This window comes from Microchirus variegatus, assembly GCF_963457635.1.
Source record: "Microchirus variegatus genome assembly, chromosome: 12".
Taxonomy (NCBI): Eukaryota; Metazoa; Chordata; class Actinopteri; order Pleuronectiformes; family Soleidae; genus Microchirus; species Microchirus variegatus.
In genome coordinates this window covers 25,161,460-25,178,990 of record NC_139813.1, presented here as the reverse complement: position 1 = coordinate 25,178,990, position 17,531 = coordinate 25,161,460, and the positions used below count along the sequence as shown (strand labels likewise).

The following is a 17,531-nucleotide window of genomic DNA, read 5'->3' as shown; positions in this document are numbered from 1 at the left end:
TTCCAAACTTCGTACACCGTGCACATGCGAGTTAGCGTTGAGTTCGGGCTTCGCGCAACTGCGGTTGTCCAAATAAACGACTTTTTCATGAGAACACGTGCACTTCCTTCCTGCTGCTGCTGCTGCTGTTGTTTCAGCTGGACGTCGAAACAGCCAACGTGACGGCACAAGCTTCCCTTGTTTCTCTTGACGTTTTCACAAAGCTGTCACAAGCAGAAAACAATACGCCAAATAATCTGATTCTGTTTTTTTTGTACCACCCTGTCAGCCATTATGGCAGAACAACCATCATAAAAAAACAAACATTGTGTACCTGCTGCTTCCTAACTCGTCACCTTTTGCTTCCCCTGCCGTGATCTTGTCCGAAGTCATCCAGCGAAAATATGTTTTCAGGGTGAGGGGAAAACAATGTGAAATATGGGAAGGAAACTGCCAGAAATACTGGCAATAATGAGCAATTATGTATTGATGTTTCTAACAGGATCGTGTCCAGAAAATCTCGAGTCTTATGACGACATGTTTAAGGGGTTAATGGCGAGTTAAAGGGATAGTTCGGAATTTTGGACATAAGACCTTATTTTCCAACTCAGCCGGTGTGACGGAGATGTCTGGAGACCTTTTCAAGAAATTTCATTCAGTTCTTCTAGTTGCCGAATTCGCTGGTGCTATGGCTAGTGCAAGTCAATGGTACCAGCTAGCATGGCATTAGAAACATGCATACCGACTCCACAGTGCACCCGAGGCAAATCAATTGTAACGGCAGACTATCGACGTACATATCTGTGTTGATAGAATGATATTTGAAACAAAACTAACCTCGCGTCGCATGAGTTTTTGAGGGACTACTTTCTCAGCAGCAGCGGAATCAGTCCGCCGCTGCCGTAGCCGAACAGGAAGTATGACGCGCTGCTGCTGCTGCTGAGACATAAATCCTTCAAATTGCAAGGCTGGTTTTTATTTAAAACATTCTATCAACACATATGTACATCGATAGTCTGCCGTTACAATTGAGTTTTTCTAATGCCATGCTAGCTGATAGCATTGACTTGCGCTAGCCGTAGCACCAGCGAACTCGGCAACTAGAAGAACTGAAGGAAATTTCTTGAAAACCGAATGAGTTTTGAAAGCTTCAAGTACCACGACTGGATATGATTTCATCCAAAAAAACGGATGCCTGTCTTATTGCCGATCAAGATTCCGTGAGATTTAATGCAACCCCAAGATTTAATGAAGACCAATCGATTAGCGGAGGGTTAAACTGGCGAATGTGCGCTCGTCCGAGCCAAGCCGCACTGACTCTCGTCCAAACCTCCGATCACTCACTGACAATAAAAGCCTTTGAGAGAATCCATCAAGGAAGGCGCGGCAAGAGAGATAGGAACCTCGAGTTCGGCTAACGGCCCGTTGTTTCGTTTGCCACGGAAATCCATCAAGCGGCTGAAGTGGGCCAGACCGAATCAGTCAAGCGCAGATCAATGAGGTGCGGCAGAAGGACAAGCGGGTGGAGTTGGAAGCCAACTGCGACACATATTAAATCACTCATTTGTGTTTTTTTTGTTTGTATGCATCAGTCACCAGTTAGTGACGGTGTTTTTTTTTTGGAGGTTACTTTAATAGAAGAGAAGAAACAGGACGTAGCAATCCACAGACTACAGGAAACAACCTCCGAGGAGGGAATTGTTCGACTGACAACGGAACACAATAAAAGAACAGAGTGATTTGTGCAGCTGGAGCCCTGCATTTTTGATTTGGCTGAGCATGGAATGACAGTTCCAGGTTTTTGGTCCTTTCTCTTGTGGCATTAATGCGAACACTTTTCAACACTCCGACATCTGTTCCCTGCCAGAACGTCAATTACAGTGATTTTAGTTAGTATTAGTTTGTAACGAGATGGAAGTGAAACATCCAAAAAAGGACGATTTATTCACTGAATTTGAATAATATGCTTTCAATACAGACAAAAGTGGAGTACGCCATTCTAAATTACTGCCACATATTCGCACATTTTCATTTCATTTTTCACTCAAAGAGGTAAAACGGGGTCGTGTTTTTTGAGAAGTACTGTTGTGGAAATTCTCTGCTGTTGGTGAAGAATGAAACTTTTATTTTCGTTGCAAGGAAAAGGTCAATCTTTGCAGGAGTGATCCTGGCTGGAGAAAGACCCCCCTTTCGCATTCCTCCAATAGACAAAGCGTCTGCCTTTCCAGGCGGTGTTTTCACACCTCTTTGTCCACTGTAGGTATCGGGGAGCCGACTACCCTGCTGATGTTGCAGGAAGGTGCAAGTTCAGGCCAGACATGCTAATTACACAATATACAACACACAATAATACAAAAGGACCTGGTATCCTGTGCTGGGCAGGTATAGGGTGATGGGCAGTTGTAGCTCTGAGACGGAGGAATTCAATTTACCATTACAGTACCCATAAGAAAGTTGTTGTGCTCGTTCACATCCTTGGACTTTAAAAGTGCTGACTTCAAGTATTCAATAATATAAATATATATATATATATATATATATATATTTTTTTTTATTGCATCGTAAGTTCCTATAAAGTGATTTCAGTCATAAAGAGTTCCAATAAAAGTTTTAAAACATCTGAGCAGAGTCCCTGCCTCCTAGCTTGCAGATACATTTAGCGATTAAGTCGATGCTTTCTATCGTAGGACTCAGGTATAAAGGATTTAGGTGAAATATCTTCTAGTGAGCTTCAGTTCAGTATGTTATCTTATAGATTTTAGGACAATGGAGGACGAACACAAGATATACCAAATTTGGAAATTCAAATATTAGCATCCGGAATGTATTTATTAGCATAGCTACTCTGGTTTTTGCAGTAATGGGATTTTTTCTACATTAATCTGTCGGTTTTCTGCGAGCTGGGATCCCCGTTATCACGAGTACATGTGGAAGGAGACTGGGATTAGTTTCCATCAACGTCAAGTTGTTATGTTTTAAAATGTTTTTTTGATTGCTGGATGGCATTAACTGAATTTCACACACGGAGAATCGCTGAATTAAAACTGCTCAGTTCCCATGATACGAAACCTCACTTCATTTTGAATTCCTCTTAATTTGATTTTTTACGCCTCAAGGTCTTATTTTATCTTTTTATCACCTTCATTCCTTTTTTTAAATGTACATTTCTCTGAATCCTCAGTTCTTGTTTCCACGTCTACCAACTGCATCGCCGTCTACTACGTAATACGTAAAGTAAATATTGTCAAGACATCGCAAAAAATAGGCAGCTGGCATTCGCTCGACATCAATACTAAAATTGTAGTTTTCAGGGTTCGTACGTTTTTTTTTTTACCCCCGAGAAGTGTGTTGCCTTGTGTTTTTTAGCTTCTCCGTTAGCTTTTGTGTGTTAGCAGGCGAAATCCACACACCAGGACTGAATGATCGTCTCCGTACGCCATAGACGCGGTTAACTCACATCACACCCATTGAAACTACACTTTCCTGGCATTTTGTCATTGAACAGAGCATCTCAAAATCCATGTCTTCGCTCGACACTTCCGTGTAAATTTAAATTTAAATTTCGCATCATTTTAGTTATGTTTTTCCACATCCAAAATATTATCCGTGCAATATTTCCGTGACTTTTCCGAAAACTTTACAGGAAATTTAGTTTTTCATTAACTTTTCAAGGACCTAGAAAATGCATTTTCAATTTCCGTACGAACCCTGAGTTTTACATTAAAACTATTGTCCCCCGTTTTTTCCGTAAAATAGTGAATTATTACCGACTTGTCTGTTTTTTGGCTCCTTTCGTGAATCCGTCCTCACATTGTACCCTCTCTTTCCCTTAAAACGCTGCTGGCAGTCCTTCCTGAGTCCTTCCCTGCATGAAGCACTTAGCCCAGATTAGCAGAAGGTCTGGAGTCCTTTTCATTTCGTCCATCTCTTCATACATTACTCCCCGGCTTCCTGCGGTCTTCGTCAATCCTCCTCCTCCTCCTCCAGATGAGGTTACACGCCGCGATCTGTATGCAGCCCGGGCGACGTAAAAAGCCTGCCAGTAGGGCGCACACGCCGCTGCCGCCGCCACCGCCGCCGCTGCCGCTGCCGCTACCAGCTGTACATTTACTGATCAAATTTTCATCAAAGGCTCGCGGGTTCTCTTTGAGCCGGAGCCAGACGAGGAGAGAGCGAGACAGAGATCGACTCGTCTACCTGCTCCTTCTGTCCGTCTTCAACACCTTTCATCATCCGTCGTCCTCCTGTCACGCCGCGTTACAAAAACACCCCGGACAAAGCCGGGGCCGAGGAGCTTTGAAGTGCAACCGAAAGGCATCCGTTTCATTTTCTTTATTTATTACGATGTTTTTTGACTTCCCGTTTCTAACGAATCAACACAACGCGACGCAGCGCGAGTACAGGTCACGCTGCGATCCCTCGGATTTACGTCTGCATTCACGGGAGGACGAGTTGCGTAACGTCGGGCCATTGTTGAGTGGAATTAATCCATTTTTTTTTTTTTACTGTGAAAACTCCGCCAGGCAAAAGTGCTCCCCTGCAGATACTGCATGAGCTTTTATCAGGAGAGTGTTGTGCCAAAGTACTCGTTTAAAGGTCGGAACAGTTCCGAGAAGAGCAAAGCTGGAGTGCTTTATGAGAACTTGTTGAAAAGTAGTCGAAATTATCATTTTTTTGCCAAAACAGGCAGCATGAATTCAATATTTACTTCTGGAATAACTTTCATCTCCATTCTTTTCACCAATAATTTCTGCTCCAAACCAGCAGCAAAATCCAGACACCCAGTCCATCAGCAGCCTCCGTCCTCCAAGGCCGACATTCATCTACTGCCTCCACCTCTGAGGAGAAACCCTGACCTGCAGCTGAAGCACCGAGTGAGAGACGACTTCCAAAGGCTGGGATTGAAATACTCGGCGAGTCATAAAAAAAATATGAGGAATGGAGCTGCCCTGGAGCGACGGCCGAGGAGAAACGACGAAGAGGAGTCGAGGGTCGACCGTTTCACACCTGTTGAGAGCGTGACGAGGTTCACGAGGATGGTTTTCAACTGAACGGCTTTTGTCAGGGCAGACGTGGATATTGTTATCAATCCAGTTTGCTTCAATACTCGTACGACGACACAATCGCGCGTAATGTTGTCGAACGACTGGTTTAACGTCCAAGGTGTAAAGAAACGGTAGGGTTTAACGCCAGATACGACCACGCATATGTTTGTAAAAGTGTATAATCACTTAAAATAGTGTATTTTGCATCGTGAATTAGGAAAACAAACATCTTTTTTGGTACAGTTCACCATTCGATTACCACTAATCGCTGATACCCTCCCTGATTAGCACCAAAAAGACGAGCAAATGAAGCTTCTTTATTCAGGAACAACACTATTTGCTGCACGTATGATCGCAAACACCACTAGGTGGCCACTAGGTGCAACCCACGGAAATGGCAGCATTGCTCATTTTTTTGTATTAGCCGATGAGGTACCTAAATTAATTAAATTAAATGAAAGCAAAATGTCATTCATTGATTTTCACGAAAATGAAGCATTTAAAATATGGGGTGGAAACAGATCGAGAAGTATTTTAATCAATCAGAGGTACAGCATTTTGAATTTCAAGGCAACTACTGGACCTTAGCAAAGTCTGGGTCAGGACCCACAGGTATATTTTTGGGATCCCCGAGCAAACAGCTTTATAATTCAGATTTATGTATAAAAAGAACTGCATGAAATGAATTCATTGATTTGTTTCCCCCCCCCCACACATTTTTTCTTGGAAATGGCCCATTCACAAAGTTTTGTAACACATATAGCTGTAAATTAGCGGTTGCATTACGTGCAAGTATATGGCTCCTCACATAAAAGGTTCTGCCCGACAGAGTGCCAATCTTTTGCTCGGGTTTTGGGGCCCACATTCCTAAAACTTGGCAAATAAGAAATACCGGTCGTCAGGATTGCTTCTTCGCGGGTGTGTGTGTGTGTGTGTGTGTGTGTGTGTGTTTGTGTGTGTGTGTGTGTGTGTGCTGAAGTGCTGCAAAGTTCATTGATTTTTGTAAATGGGTTTTGCTAACAAAGCTCTGCAACCTGCAATCTGTCTCTCTGCTAATTAGGAAGCACTTGGCCTCAAAACTCTCGTTCTCTCTCCGCTAGGGATGATTTTGCAGATTACATGTATATATAAATAAATATATATATATAAGCTAACACCTTAGCCTCTAACGCCAGGTTTTCAGGGCTGCGACGTTATCAATGCTTCGAATTGTTCATCAAGAGACCGAGATACGTAATTAAAAGCGATAAAGAAGACGAGATATTGAAGAGAGGTGAGATTAACAAAAATCCCCGCAGAGCAGAGTGTAATACCTGCCCGTGACATGTTCACCGAGCAGATTTACACACAACCTGGCACTACTAAGTCATGCAGGTCGGCCCTATAGGATCCCATTTTTCTGAATAAATCCAGTCTGGAGCAGAGCACCGGCACGTTCACAGCATCAATACCAACCAGAGAACAAAAACAAAAAAACATTCAGGGCATTCGAGTAATCAATACTTTGTGGAACCAAGAGCAGCAAACTAATCTAACTGTGTAGAAAAAAGAGCAACCCCAAGAACTTACCTTGGCAACCGCTAATGGGATTCATTTATCTGTACCGCCAGCAATTAAAAGGGATATAAGTAACGATCTAGAGCGTATAAAAACACTCATTATCGCCCCGTTCTGTACCATCCGTTGTCGCGACTTGCAGCAGCGAAGGCGAAGGAAAGCGTCTTACCTCTTTTTCAGACAGGTAGTAGGCCGACAGCAGGCCGCCGACAAAGCGGATGTTGACCTCGAACACGGACACTTCGGCGTTCTGCGGCGGAGACAAAAGCACAAACGAGGGGTAAATTACATGAATAAATAAATAAAACTTCTCTGTATAACGAGAGGACGAAGGTTTCGCCGGCGGTTCGTTTCGTATAAATTCGGTCCCGTTGAGGCAAAAAAACTTGCGTCATGGACACGGCGAGATGAATAAATGACCTGCAGAAATGTTTACACGGTGCTGCTGTACCGTCTGTGAGAGGAAACCACAGAGCTGCATGAGTAGATTTTTATCTCTTACCTATTTTTAGTCTGAACCGCAGGTGCTTGAGTAATTATCACAAGACACCCACACACACACACACACACAAAGAAAACCATCTCAGACGTCTCAACTGTTTTTAGGCAAACGGGCAGAAAGACTCCAGGGATCTCAACGTTTAGAGAAGGCAAATTAAATAAATGTGAGTGTCGCCCATTTTGGAATGTAAATATTGTAATGAGGTAAATATTGTGCCAAATTATGTGGATTAACCTTCTAATGATGTTATTGATTGGCAGGTTTCAATCGGCTGATAACGGCGAGTCACAGATTTGTCAGAATCAGTGTTTATTCCATTATCGATTGGCTGGATTGCAAATAAATCCACTTTCTGAGTTGTTTTGATGGTTATTCTCATAATTGATTCATCTTCTTGATCAATAGTTGACTTGTTCGGCCCAAAAAATGTCACAAAATGTTGAAAAATCACCAGTTTTAAGGATTTCTTTGTTGTATGGAGCAAAGAAACCAGAAAATATTCACTTTTTTAAAGCTAAAAAACACTCAAAATAGTTGAATAATCGATTCATAGATGATTTATCATTCTGGCCCCATTGGTTTACATTGATTGATGGTTATTTTAATAATTGATTCATCTTCTTTACAAAAAGTTGACTTGTTCGGCCAAAAAAATGTCAGAAAATGTTGAAAAATCTTCGGTTTTAAGGTATCCTTTGTTATATGGAGCAAAGAAACCACAAAATATACACTTTTTAAAAACTTAAAAGTTTAAAATATCTTCAGTTTAAAGGTTTTCTTTGTTGTATGGAGCGAAGAAACCAGAAAACATAGTTTATCATTGTGGCCCCATTGGCTTCATTGGCTGAAAACAGCATCAGAACCTGTGTTGCAAAGAAATCCACCATTTTGAGTTGTTCTGATGGTTATTTTCATAATTGATTCATCTTCTTGATCAATAGTTGACTTGTTCGGCCCAAAAAATGTCACAAAATGTTGAAAAATCACCAGTTTTAAGGATTTCTTTGTTGTATGGAGCAAAGAAACCAGAAAATATTCACGCCTGATCTCGGTGATCGAGATCAGGCGAGACTACCGACTATCTACCGGTGATCGAGATCAGGCGAGACTACCGACTATCTACTGGTGATCGTGATTCATCTTCTTGATCAATCGTTGACTTGTAAGAAAATGTTGACAAAACAAGTTTTTTGTTGTTGTATGGAGCATAAAAAGCAGAAAATATACAATTTTTAAAGCTAAAAATAGATGATTTATCATTGAGACCCCATTGGTTTTCATTGGCTGATGGTTATTTTCATAATTGATTCGTCTTCTTGATCAATCGTTGACTTGGTCGGCCCAAAAAATGTCGGAAGTTTTGAAAAAAACTTCACTTTTTAATGTTTTTTGGAGCAAAGAAAGCAAGAATATTCACAAAAAAACACTCAAAATAGTTGAATAATCGATTCATAGATTATTTATCATTGAGACCCCATTGGTTTCATTGGCCGTTTATAAATAACAGTTAAAAATGAAGCACGTTTACCTTTAATTTAACTCCCTTAAATGACAGCGAGACTGCATCCGAATGTAAAGCGCCTCCAATTGTCGACAGACAAGACAAATAATTTGACGGAAATACAGGTTTGTCGAAGCCTTTGCTTGATGCTTTGTTGCATCCTCCTCCTCCTCCTCCTCCTCCGTCTCTTTCTCTCTCCAGAAGTTTCTGTGTTCTGTGATTGACAGCTCTCATAAGTCACTGCCGTCGACGCAGACGAAGGACAATAGACAAATATGTCAGACGAAATATGTCCTGTCGTTTCCTGCTGCCCCTGAGTCTGAGTGACGGATCGAGGAGTTGGTTTGGTGCCGTTAATTCGTCCTAATTATTTTTTTTTCTTTTTTTAACCGGGGCAGCCGTGACGCACGAGGCCATTATTCTTCACCCGCTGCTGCAGTTTTAATAAACCCGAGAGTGAGACATTGTTTTATATAAAGAATGGAGTCATGAAATGTGTCACTTTTAAATATTCATACGTTGTGTGTCTGTGTGTGCATGTGTGTGCGTCTGCCTTCGAGTGCTTTAAACCCCACGCCGAACAATGACTCTCCAAGTCAGCAGTTGTGCAACGTTATCTCAGTGCTGCACGAAGGGCCTGACAAAGCTGGCGTCTCCTGATGGTGACAAACATTAAAGCCATTACAGCGCTCACAGGAAACTGACTAAGCATCTAAGCCCTGGACTTTTTTCCTTGCCGGGAACTAAACGGCAGACGACTTTCGCAGGTTGAGCCACTGAGATAATGTTCAAGAGCAACTTACTGTACGAGCTACTCGGGCAACTGGTGTCGCTGCGTCACCGCGCGAGCTGTGGTTACATGTGGCTGCAAAGGATTAGGAGGTACAGTGGCCCTGAGGCGCAAAACACAGGCGCAAAACACAAACGCAAATCACAAAACACAAACGCAAAACACGAAACATAAAAGCAAATCAAAAAACACAAACGCAAATCACAAAACATAAACGCAAAACCAGACACACAAAGGTAAAATAAAAAACGCAAAACACAAACGCAAATCACAAAAACGCAAACGTAAAATAAAAAACACATCGCAAATCACTAAACACAAATGCAAATAAGGAACGCAAAATACAAACACAAATCACTAAACACAAACGCAGATCAAAAAACACAAACGTAAAATAAAAAATCACTAACAAAAAAAACACAAACACAAATCTAAATACACAAACGCAACACAAAAAACGCAAAACACAAACCCCAAAACACAACGCAAATCATTAAACACAAATCACAAACGAAAAATACAAACACAAATCACTAAACATAAACGCAAATCACAAACAAAAACACAAACGCAAAACAAAAAACAAACACAAAACAAAAAACACACATAAACGTAAATCACAAAACACAAACGCAAAACCAAAAACACAAACGCTGGTCTCATTTGCGGACCATAAACAAATTACCGTTTAAATGCCTATATTTAAAGATAGATTTACGTTTTGTGTTTTGCACCTCAGGGCCACCGTAGGAATGACCCAAAGACCACGGACAGAGGTGATTTGACTATTTTATCCATTAACTCTTGATGGTTTTGATTGTATTTCATTGATTGTTGGCTGTTAGGGCGGGGTTAAAAACAACAAAAGCTAGTTTTTCTGATTAAGAAAAAAATGTCCTGTATCCTATGTGCAAACCTCAAAACTGTTGTCAAGTCCAAAAACATGATTTAGGGGGGAAAAAAACAAAGTCTATGTACAATAAACATCATAAACCAACCATTTCTAGGTGTTCATTTTGAAAGATTTTTTAATACCGTCGTTGAAAGAGCTGAAAATGTGTCAGTCGAGTAAAAAACTGCTGCTTTATTGATAAAAAAAGGTACGAACTCACTCTTCCTTCTTTCATTTTCTCATCTTTTTGACTTTAATGTTTATTATTGCTCTTTCCCGTCCCAGCTTTGCTCCACTCACTTTGCATATTCACATAATATTGTCTGTTTCATCGCGAACACACCGTTAATTGAAAGTGTTTTTCTATATTTTAATTACAGAAACTTGATTCTTCTTTTTTAAACACTGATTAGAGAATAGTTTGCATTGCCACTCACGGAATGGCTTATAATTTAAAGAAAAGAAAGAAAGAAAAAGACGATATTGCTCTCGCGAGTTAGGAAATCTACAGCAGCGATGGAGAATCTCATCTTTGTGATGAGCAAACATTAATAAAAGGTCATTGAGTATCGTAGGAGCGAGTGTTTCTCTGTGCTAATTTCTGAAGGACTGCTGTGTTCTGGCTGATTAACGATGTGGGAACACGTAACACACATCTGCGGGAAAACACACACTCTCTACACACACTTTCCCTTTGAAGTTTGCCTTGATTGTCGAGTCCTCCTCATTACAAAGAGCCTCCTAATTAAGTAAGAACAGAACAGAGTGCTGTCGTTGTCTTTGTAGCGGCAAATGTAACCGTGTCTTACAGTGTTTTTATGTGCCCGAGTTGTGATTACAGCCCCAAATTTAGAAAAGGATTATGATCTGAGGGTTTGGTCCGTTCACAGGGTTCCCCATGGGCCCTCGAAATCCTTTTTGAGTCAAATCAGATTCGACCAAAGTGCTACTCCCATCTTGGTATCGTAAAGAAGTTTAACTGGGTCATGTTGGGTTTGACTTTGTCTTAAATGTCTCGGTAATAAAAAGGTGGTGATCAGGCAAGACTACCGACTATCTACCTGTGATCATGGTCAGGCGAGACTACCGACTATCTACCGGTGATCGTGATCAGGCAAGACTACCGACCATCGACCGGTGATCGTGGTCAGGCGAGACTATCGACTACCTACTGGTGATCATGATCAGGTGAGACTACCGACTATTGACTGGTGATCGTGATCAAGCAAGACTACCGACCATCGGTGGGTGATCGTGGTCAGGCAAGACTACAGACTAGTGACCGGTGATCCTGGTCATGTGAGACTACCGACTATCTACTAGTGATTTTGGTCATGCGAGGCTACCGGCTATCTACAGACTGCCGTGGTCATGCAAGACTACGACCTATCTACGGACTATCTACGGCCTATCTAAGGCCTATCTACAGGCCATCTACGGCCTATCTAAGGCCTATCTACAAGCCAACTACGGCCTATCTAAGGCCTATCTACAGGCCATATACTGCCTATAACGAGCCTATCTACAGACTATCTACCAACAATCTACTGACTAGCTTTTAAATGAAGGAATCTACTTGACTCCAAAAAGTGATTCCTAACCAAACCTATGAGTGATTCTCCTGGAAACTCTGACGACTTTTATGTTCCAGTTCATTAAAGACAAAGTTATCAAAACAAAACAGAAATTTAAGGACCAACTGGAGCATGAATTTGGCAACGTGAACCCTGGCAGATATCCACGACCAGTTCTATCTGATCTTTAGTTATACATGTCCTGTGCTGCATGTGCCTCTAGTTTAGCTTAAATCTTATTTTAATGCTCTGCATCTGAACAGTTAATTGTCACTGTTGCACAGCGTTGTTCGAGCACAGATGTGGAGGTTCACTGTCGCGGTGTTTATCAGCAGTCATTCTGCCACTCAAACTCCACCATCACAGCAGGTGGCCCCATTTTGTTTTCTGAAATGCTCGTTTCTGCACTTCCATAAAGCTTTTGTTTCCCACTTTGCACCAGCGCCTTTACAATGAGCCCGTTTTAATGAGACGACTCTGCTCGGCTTTTGTTTCGACGTGAAGTTTTCTTTTCCAAACACTCAACGAGAGCAGCTCAACTTTCGGTGACTCCGATGACAGAATCCGGCAAAGTAGGTCTTTAAATATACACGGGTCCTCTGAGGACGTCTGAAAACTTGAAAAAACACCGTTGTTGAGCTTGTAGGACACTTGAAAGCCCAGGTAGTCACCTTGAGTTTTTGAGATGCATCTTATTTATAAGTGTGCTAGCTTTTGGAGACACAGAAAGCAGAGAATATAAAGTGGAGGAGAGACTGAGACTTTGGTTGGACGGATGGTTCGAGTCCAGTGACGACAGAAGTGGTGACAGCATTCGGACGTCTTCTCAGGGACGTTGATGAAATCTCCAAATATCCTCTGGCGCTGGTTAATAGTCTTTGGAGATCTGCCCAGGTAAAGTCACTGTGTATAAAACAGTGTCTCACAGGCATCGTGGCTGCGAAACACGGCTGATTTCCTGAATCGATTCGATCCCAATTCACAAGGTGCCTGATTTGATTCAATATCGATTCATTTAGAGATATTTCAGTTTCCATACCGATTATTAAGACATTTTCACAGAACTAATGCTGCAAATTCGAGGAATTTTGAACTCAAAGTAGTGTCATTAATGCACTTTTTATTTAATGTGACCACCCAATGCAACTCTACAGTGCAGTCATAGGTATAAACCCATGAGCAAGGTACCCATAGGATTGGGTATTTGGCTCATGGGTGCCCGAGCTCTTGACCTGGCAGGGACTAGAACACAAGCCAAAGTTCGGGATATCTGCTTCCATGCTTCTAGATTCTCCAAATACCGCATTGTCAAACCTGTGTCCCGATATTTTCCAGATTATTGCCGGTCAAACGCAGTCTTGCTAACGCGCGCAGCGACTCACCACGTTAAAGTCGAGGTTCTTCTCGACCCAGTCGGTGGCAGCTTCGAACTCCTCGTACATTTCCATGATGTAGAGCGAATCCAGAGCGTCCACGATCGTCGCTCCTTTGATACTCCCTGCACGAGAGACACACAGAAGAATTAGGTAAAAAACAGAGGAAAACTGGATGTCGTGTTTGCTTCACGCTGTCTTGCTAAACACAACAAATCCTGCAAAGGTAGTTGTATAATAATAATAATAATAATAGTACTAAAACAATACGTTTTTGGCGCTCCTGATGATCACCGGAATGTTTATTTTACAGCTACGAAGGACAACAGATGCTGGCAGCAGTTTCACTTACAAAAAATAAATAAATAAAATAAGCAGCAGACGTGAAGAGTTGAGTTTGGAGGCTGAATAATTTATTTCTGCTCAGCAGATGGTGAGAGGCAGCGATTGTCGGCGGTTGACGCTAACGTCGGCAGAGCCGCTGCGGCGAGGCTGATTGGCCTCGCCGCAGCGGGGGAAGACGCACAAAGCGTCGTTTCAGCCGCGCCATTAAGCAGAATCGATCGGGGAGAATCCAAACCCCCCCCCCCCCCCATCGTCTGTGCGTACATGTCCGAGAACGCCGAAAAACCTCGATGTGGAAAGACGAAAACTGACAAACAGCAGGACAATAATGAGAGTGAAGGAGTCCAGGAGAGACAGGAAAGTGTTCGACAAGGTGAGACCGAAAGCCGGAGACATGCAGGTTTTTGTGATTGTGTGAATATTCCTCTGTAGGTGGGAGGAGGAGGAGGAGGAGGATTCACAGGCAGCTAAAAGCTTTCCATTAAAACAAAACCACTGAGTCATCGTCTACAGGCAGAACTGCTGTCCATCACAGCCTGTGCTGTTATCACTGTAGGTTTTTATGGCTTTTATTTATAAAATCCCATTCTGTCAAGTACATGTGAAGATTTCCAGAGCAAATCCAACTTTATTTCTAAAGCACTCGAAAAACAGCTGAAACAAATAAAAACGTAAAAAGAACAAGCAATAAAACAATAAAATGCTGTAGAAAATATAACAAAACAACACAAACAGGTCATACGATAAAAATGTATAAAAGTGGTGTGAGAATTTGCGGGCCCTTAGCCTAGCTTAGCATCAAAATTAGCGGTGGAAATCACAATATCACGATACACTGGTACTGCAATAACCAGACAATTAATTGTCCACTGTCTACGAATTGGTGACATCTAATGGTGAGAGAGCAGATTGCAACAAAATCTGAATTAAATAGTGAGCTGCGGATTAACGTCGGACATTAGCAGGTTATGTAGCGATCTTTAGAAGAATGTCGGAAAGGTTGGAATAAGGCAAAACACGTAAAAGAATATGAAATCTGCATGAATGCTAACTTCCGTTTACCTTCCGAACTGGGAACCGGGAGCGAGTTCACTGCGTTCCAGTTGGGAAATCAGAAAAAAATACATGGAGGTAAATGTATTTTGGGCTAGCCATTGTTAGCATTCAGTCGAAAACAATGGCATTTTGGACACACAAACAGCGTAGCAACAGGTCTACGATATAAAAGTTAAACAGTCCTATATATACGACTTATTTAGTGTGAAACAAATCCGACAGAAGCGTTGTTAATCGAAAAAAGTTTCTAAGTTGAAAATTCCGAGTTCCGACTATAAATGGAACGCACCTTATATGTGCCAAAAAGATATCGCATCAATCAAAATAAAAACCTGACATCAGTCGATATATTCGTCATCTGCGATCGTTATATTGTTGGCTACGTTTGCTGAAGCCGCGCTACAGAAACGGCGAGCGTGTAAGCGCAGGTGTCAGCACATCCAGTCGCTTGTCCTTTCCTGTTTTTTCGTCCCGCTCACATTTTCGCTCCACTGGAGCCACCAGAGCGACAAAGAGAGGACGAGACACTTTACTCTGGTCCATTGTCTTGTCACTGTGCTTCCTTCCCCCTCACTGATCTCAGCGTGTGTGTGTGTGTGTGTGTGTGTGTGTGTGTGTGTGTGTGAGATGTTCAGGATACACATGGTCAAAATGTGAGCAGAATATTAATGTGATATAAAAAACGGATATGGTTCACACGAGTTTTACAACATTTCTCCTTTGGTGGAGGATCTCGGTGAATACACTGATCTTATGAGGCTTTTCCATCGCACACTTCGAGCACTACTCGTTTTTATTGCTTATCCATCAGTGATACCACTTTGGCACTTGGTGCTTTTTTAGCTGCTGCAAGTCGGCAGTCTATGACGACCCAGTCCACGATAAGGTGGTACTATAAAGTAATGGAAAAAACGACGCCCACTACACAGTTCCAGCAAGACTCAACGACTTTTCCGTTAGCGATCGCACTTGGTACCTGGTGCATTTATTAGTACGTGCTCTGGCGAGCTAGTAAGCGGATACTAATTAATGAACAATTCCGAACTGTACATCAGTTAAAAAGACTTAAAAATCCAGAAAAACATGCGTTAATCTCCAACATTTAGCAAAGTAAAATTATCGAAAAATCTCAATGTGTGTCCGTGTCCAGAGTTGCGAGTTCATCCAAGGTCAGGGAGGTTGGAAAAGCAGAGTCCAGAGGACTTTGTTTGCGTTAGCCGCAGTGAGCACGGTGAGCTAGAAGATCGGTGGATGGAAGCTTCTATGACACGTGTGTCAAACTCAAGGCCCGGGGGCCAGATGTGGCCGGCCACATCGTTTTAGGTGCCATATGTAAGAATGTGGCCAAAAACGGTTACTACATTCAAATTCAATTCTTTTAGGTTTAGTTTTCTGACCTAACTGGCAACCCATGGTTGCTCGGCAGCTGAGACTCTACTGAGTGCAATGATTGGTAGACGGCGGTAGGTGGCGCCACATACCAAAACATGATTTCAAAAAATAAACATGATTTGCAGTCTGCAAAAATGTGGCCTGCGAGGACCATAAACTACATTTCCCACAATGCATGATGGCGATTGTGTTACCCGTGAAGTGACGGCATCCCGCCGCTAGTTTGCAGTGTATCATCAGGCGAAGATGGGAAGGAGAATACATGTTTGCGCTTCATGGTGAAAAACCGGTACGTCTTTTGGGTTATGAGGCTGTGTCGGTCGTCAAAGAGTACGATCTACGTCGGAATTTTGACACCAAACAAGGAGCCGAGTATGCTCAAGTTAGCCTTCAAGGAAAAACAACAAATTGTCAAAGAATTAAAAGGCAAACTGCGATCGCAGCAGAATGTTTTCCCAAAAAACGATGCGGCAGTGAAAGCTAGCTACTCTGTCTTACAGTGACATCATGGCCCTTTGAGGGCAACCATTATGCTGATGTGGCCCTCGGCGAGAATGAGTTTGACAGCCCTGTTCTATGATGTTGAGGAGACACTCGACTAAAATGTGCTTCTGTAAAGTCAGAGTAAGAGGCGAGGACAGACGGTAAAGTAGTAGATTAGAGGCTCGTCACAGTTGTTTTACAGTGTTCTGCGTCGACAGCAACAAGCCTCTGCTTTCATACCGGCAACAATGACTTGTTTACCTGGCAACTACTTTGACAAAGGATGAATCCTCAATGAAAAGGTAGAAAAACCTCCTCTCATCAAGGACGTAACACGTCAAACACACAAAATAAGAAAGTTCCAGTGATCAGAAGACGCCTGGTTCCTCCAGTGTTTCGAATCGTCCTTGAGCACAAGGCTCTCGACATTCGGACTGCGTCATCGGTGAACTCTCTCGCCTGCTTTTCACTGCAAGGCTGCCCTGAAAACCTCTGAAAATGTGTGTGTAAACCAAACTGCATTTGGACTGAACCACCTTGGCAGGAATCGATTACCGCCTGAGCCTCGCTGGCTCAAGACCAGAGACCCAACAGGTTCTGGAGGCCCCCGGAGCATCTCAAACATTTCTTGCTGACGAGTCAAACGGCCAAAAAAAGAAAGAAGAAAAGACTGGGTCGACAATGACAAACGAGGCGTTCACTGTCCTTAAATCCTGTCTCGTTGCAGAGTGGCCAGTTGGAAGCTTTTAACATGTTCGTATCCACCGGCTTTACTTTCTAAAAAATACTCGCTTTTGTCTCGGGCCCTGGGAAATTGTGTCTGATTTTGAGAGCTAGCAAAAAGCTATCAGGGCTAAAGATTATAGAGCTTTGTTGAAATCCTCAATAGATATTGTCTCACAATAAAGCAAGAAACAATATTTTTTAAAATGTCCTTTGACGACCAATATCATTCCCAAGTTTTCCTACCAATATCCGGTAATAGTCCGGTAAAGTCTTTTAACAACTCTTTGCATGTGTTAACCTGTGGTTTTCATTAAGT

At 42.3% G+C, this 17,531-nt stretch overlaps 1 protein-coding gene across 1 annotated transcript in view; it reads right to left on the bottom strand.

Annotated features, from left to right (window-relative positions):
• man1a1 (mannosidase, alpha, class 1A, member 1) overlaps window positions 1-17,531 on the bottom strand; it is a gene marked incomplete at both ends in the record, with an annotated part of 154,930 nt that overhangs the window by 58,360 nt on the left and 79,039 nt on the right. The window contains 2 exons of the mRNA XM_083899187.1: window positions 6,751-6,831; window positions 13,223-13,338. Coding sequence (XP_083755313.1) covers window positions 6,751-6,831; window positions 13,223-13,338 — 197 coding nt within the window. The remainder of the gene's footprint in view (window positions 1-6,750; window positions 6,832-13,222; window positions 13,339-17,531) is intronic.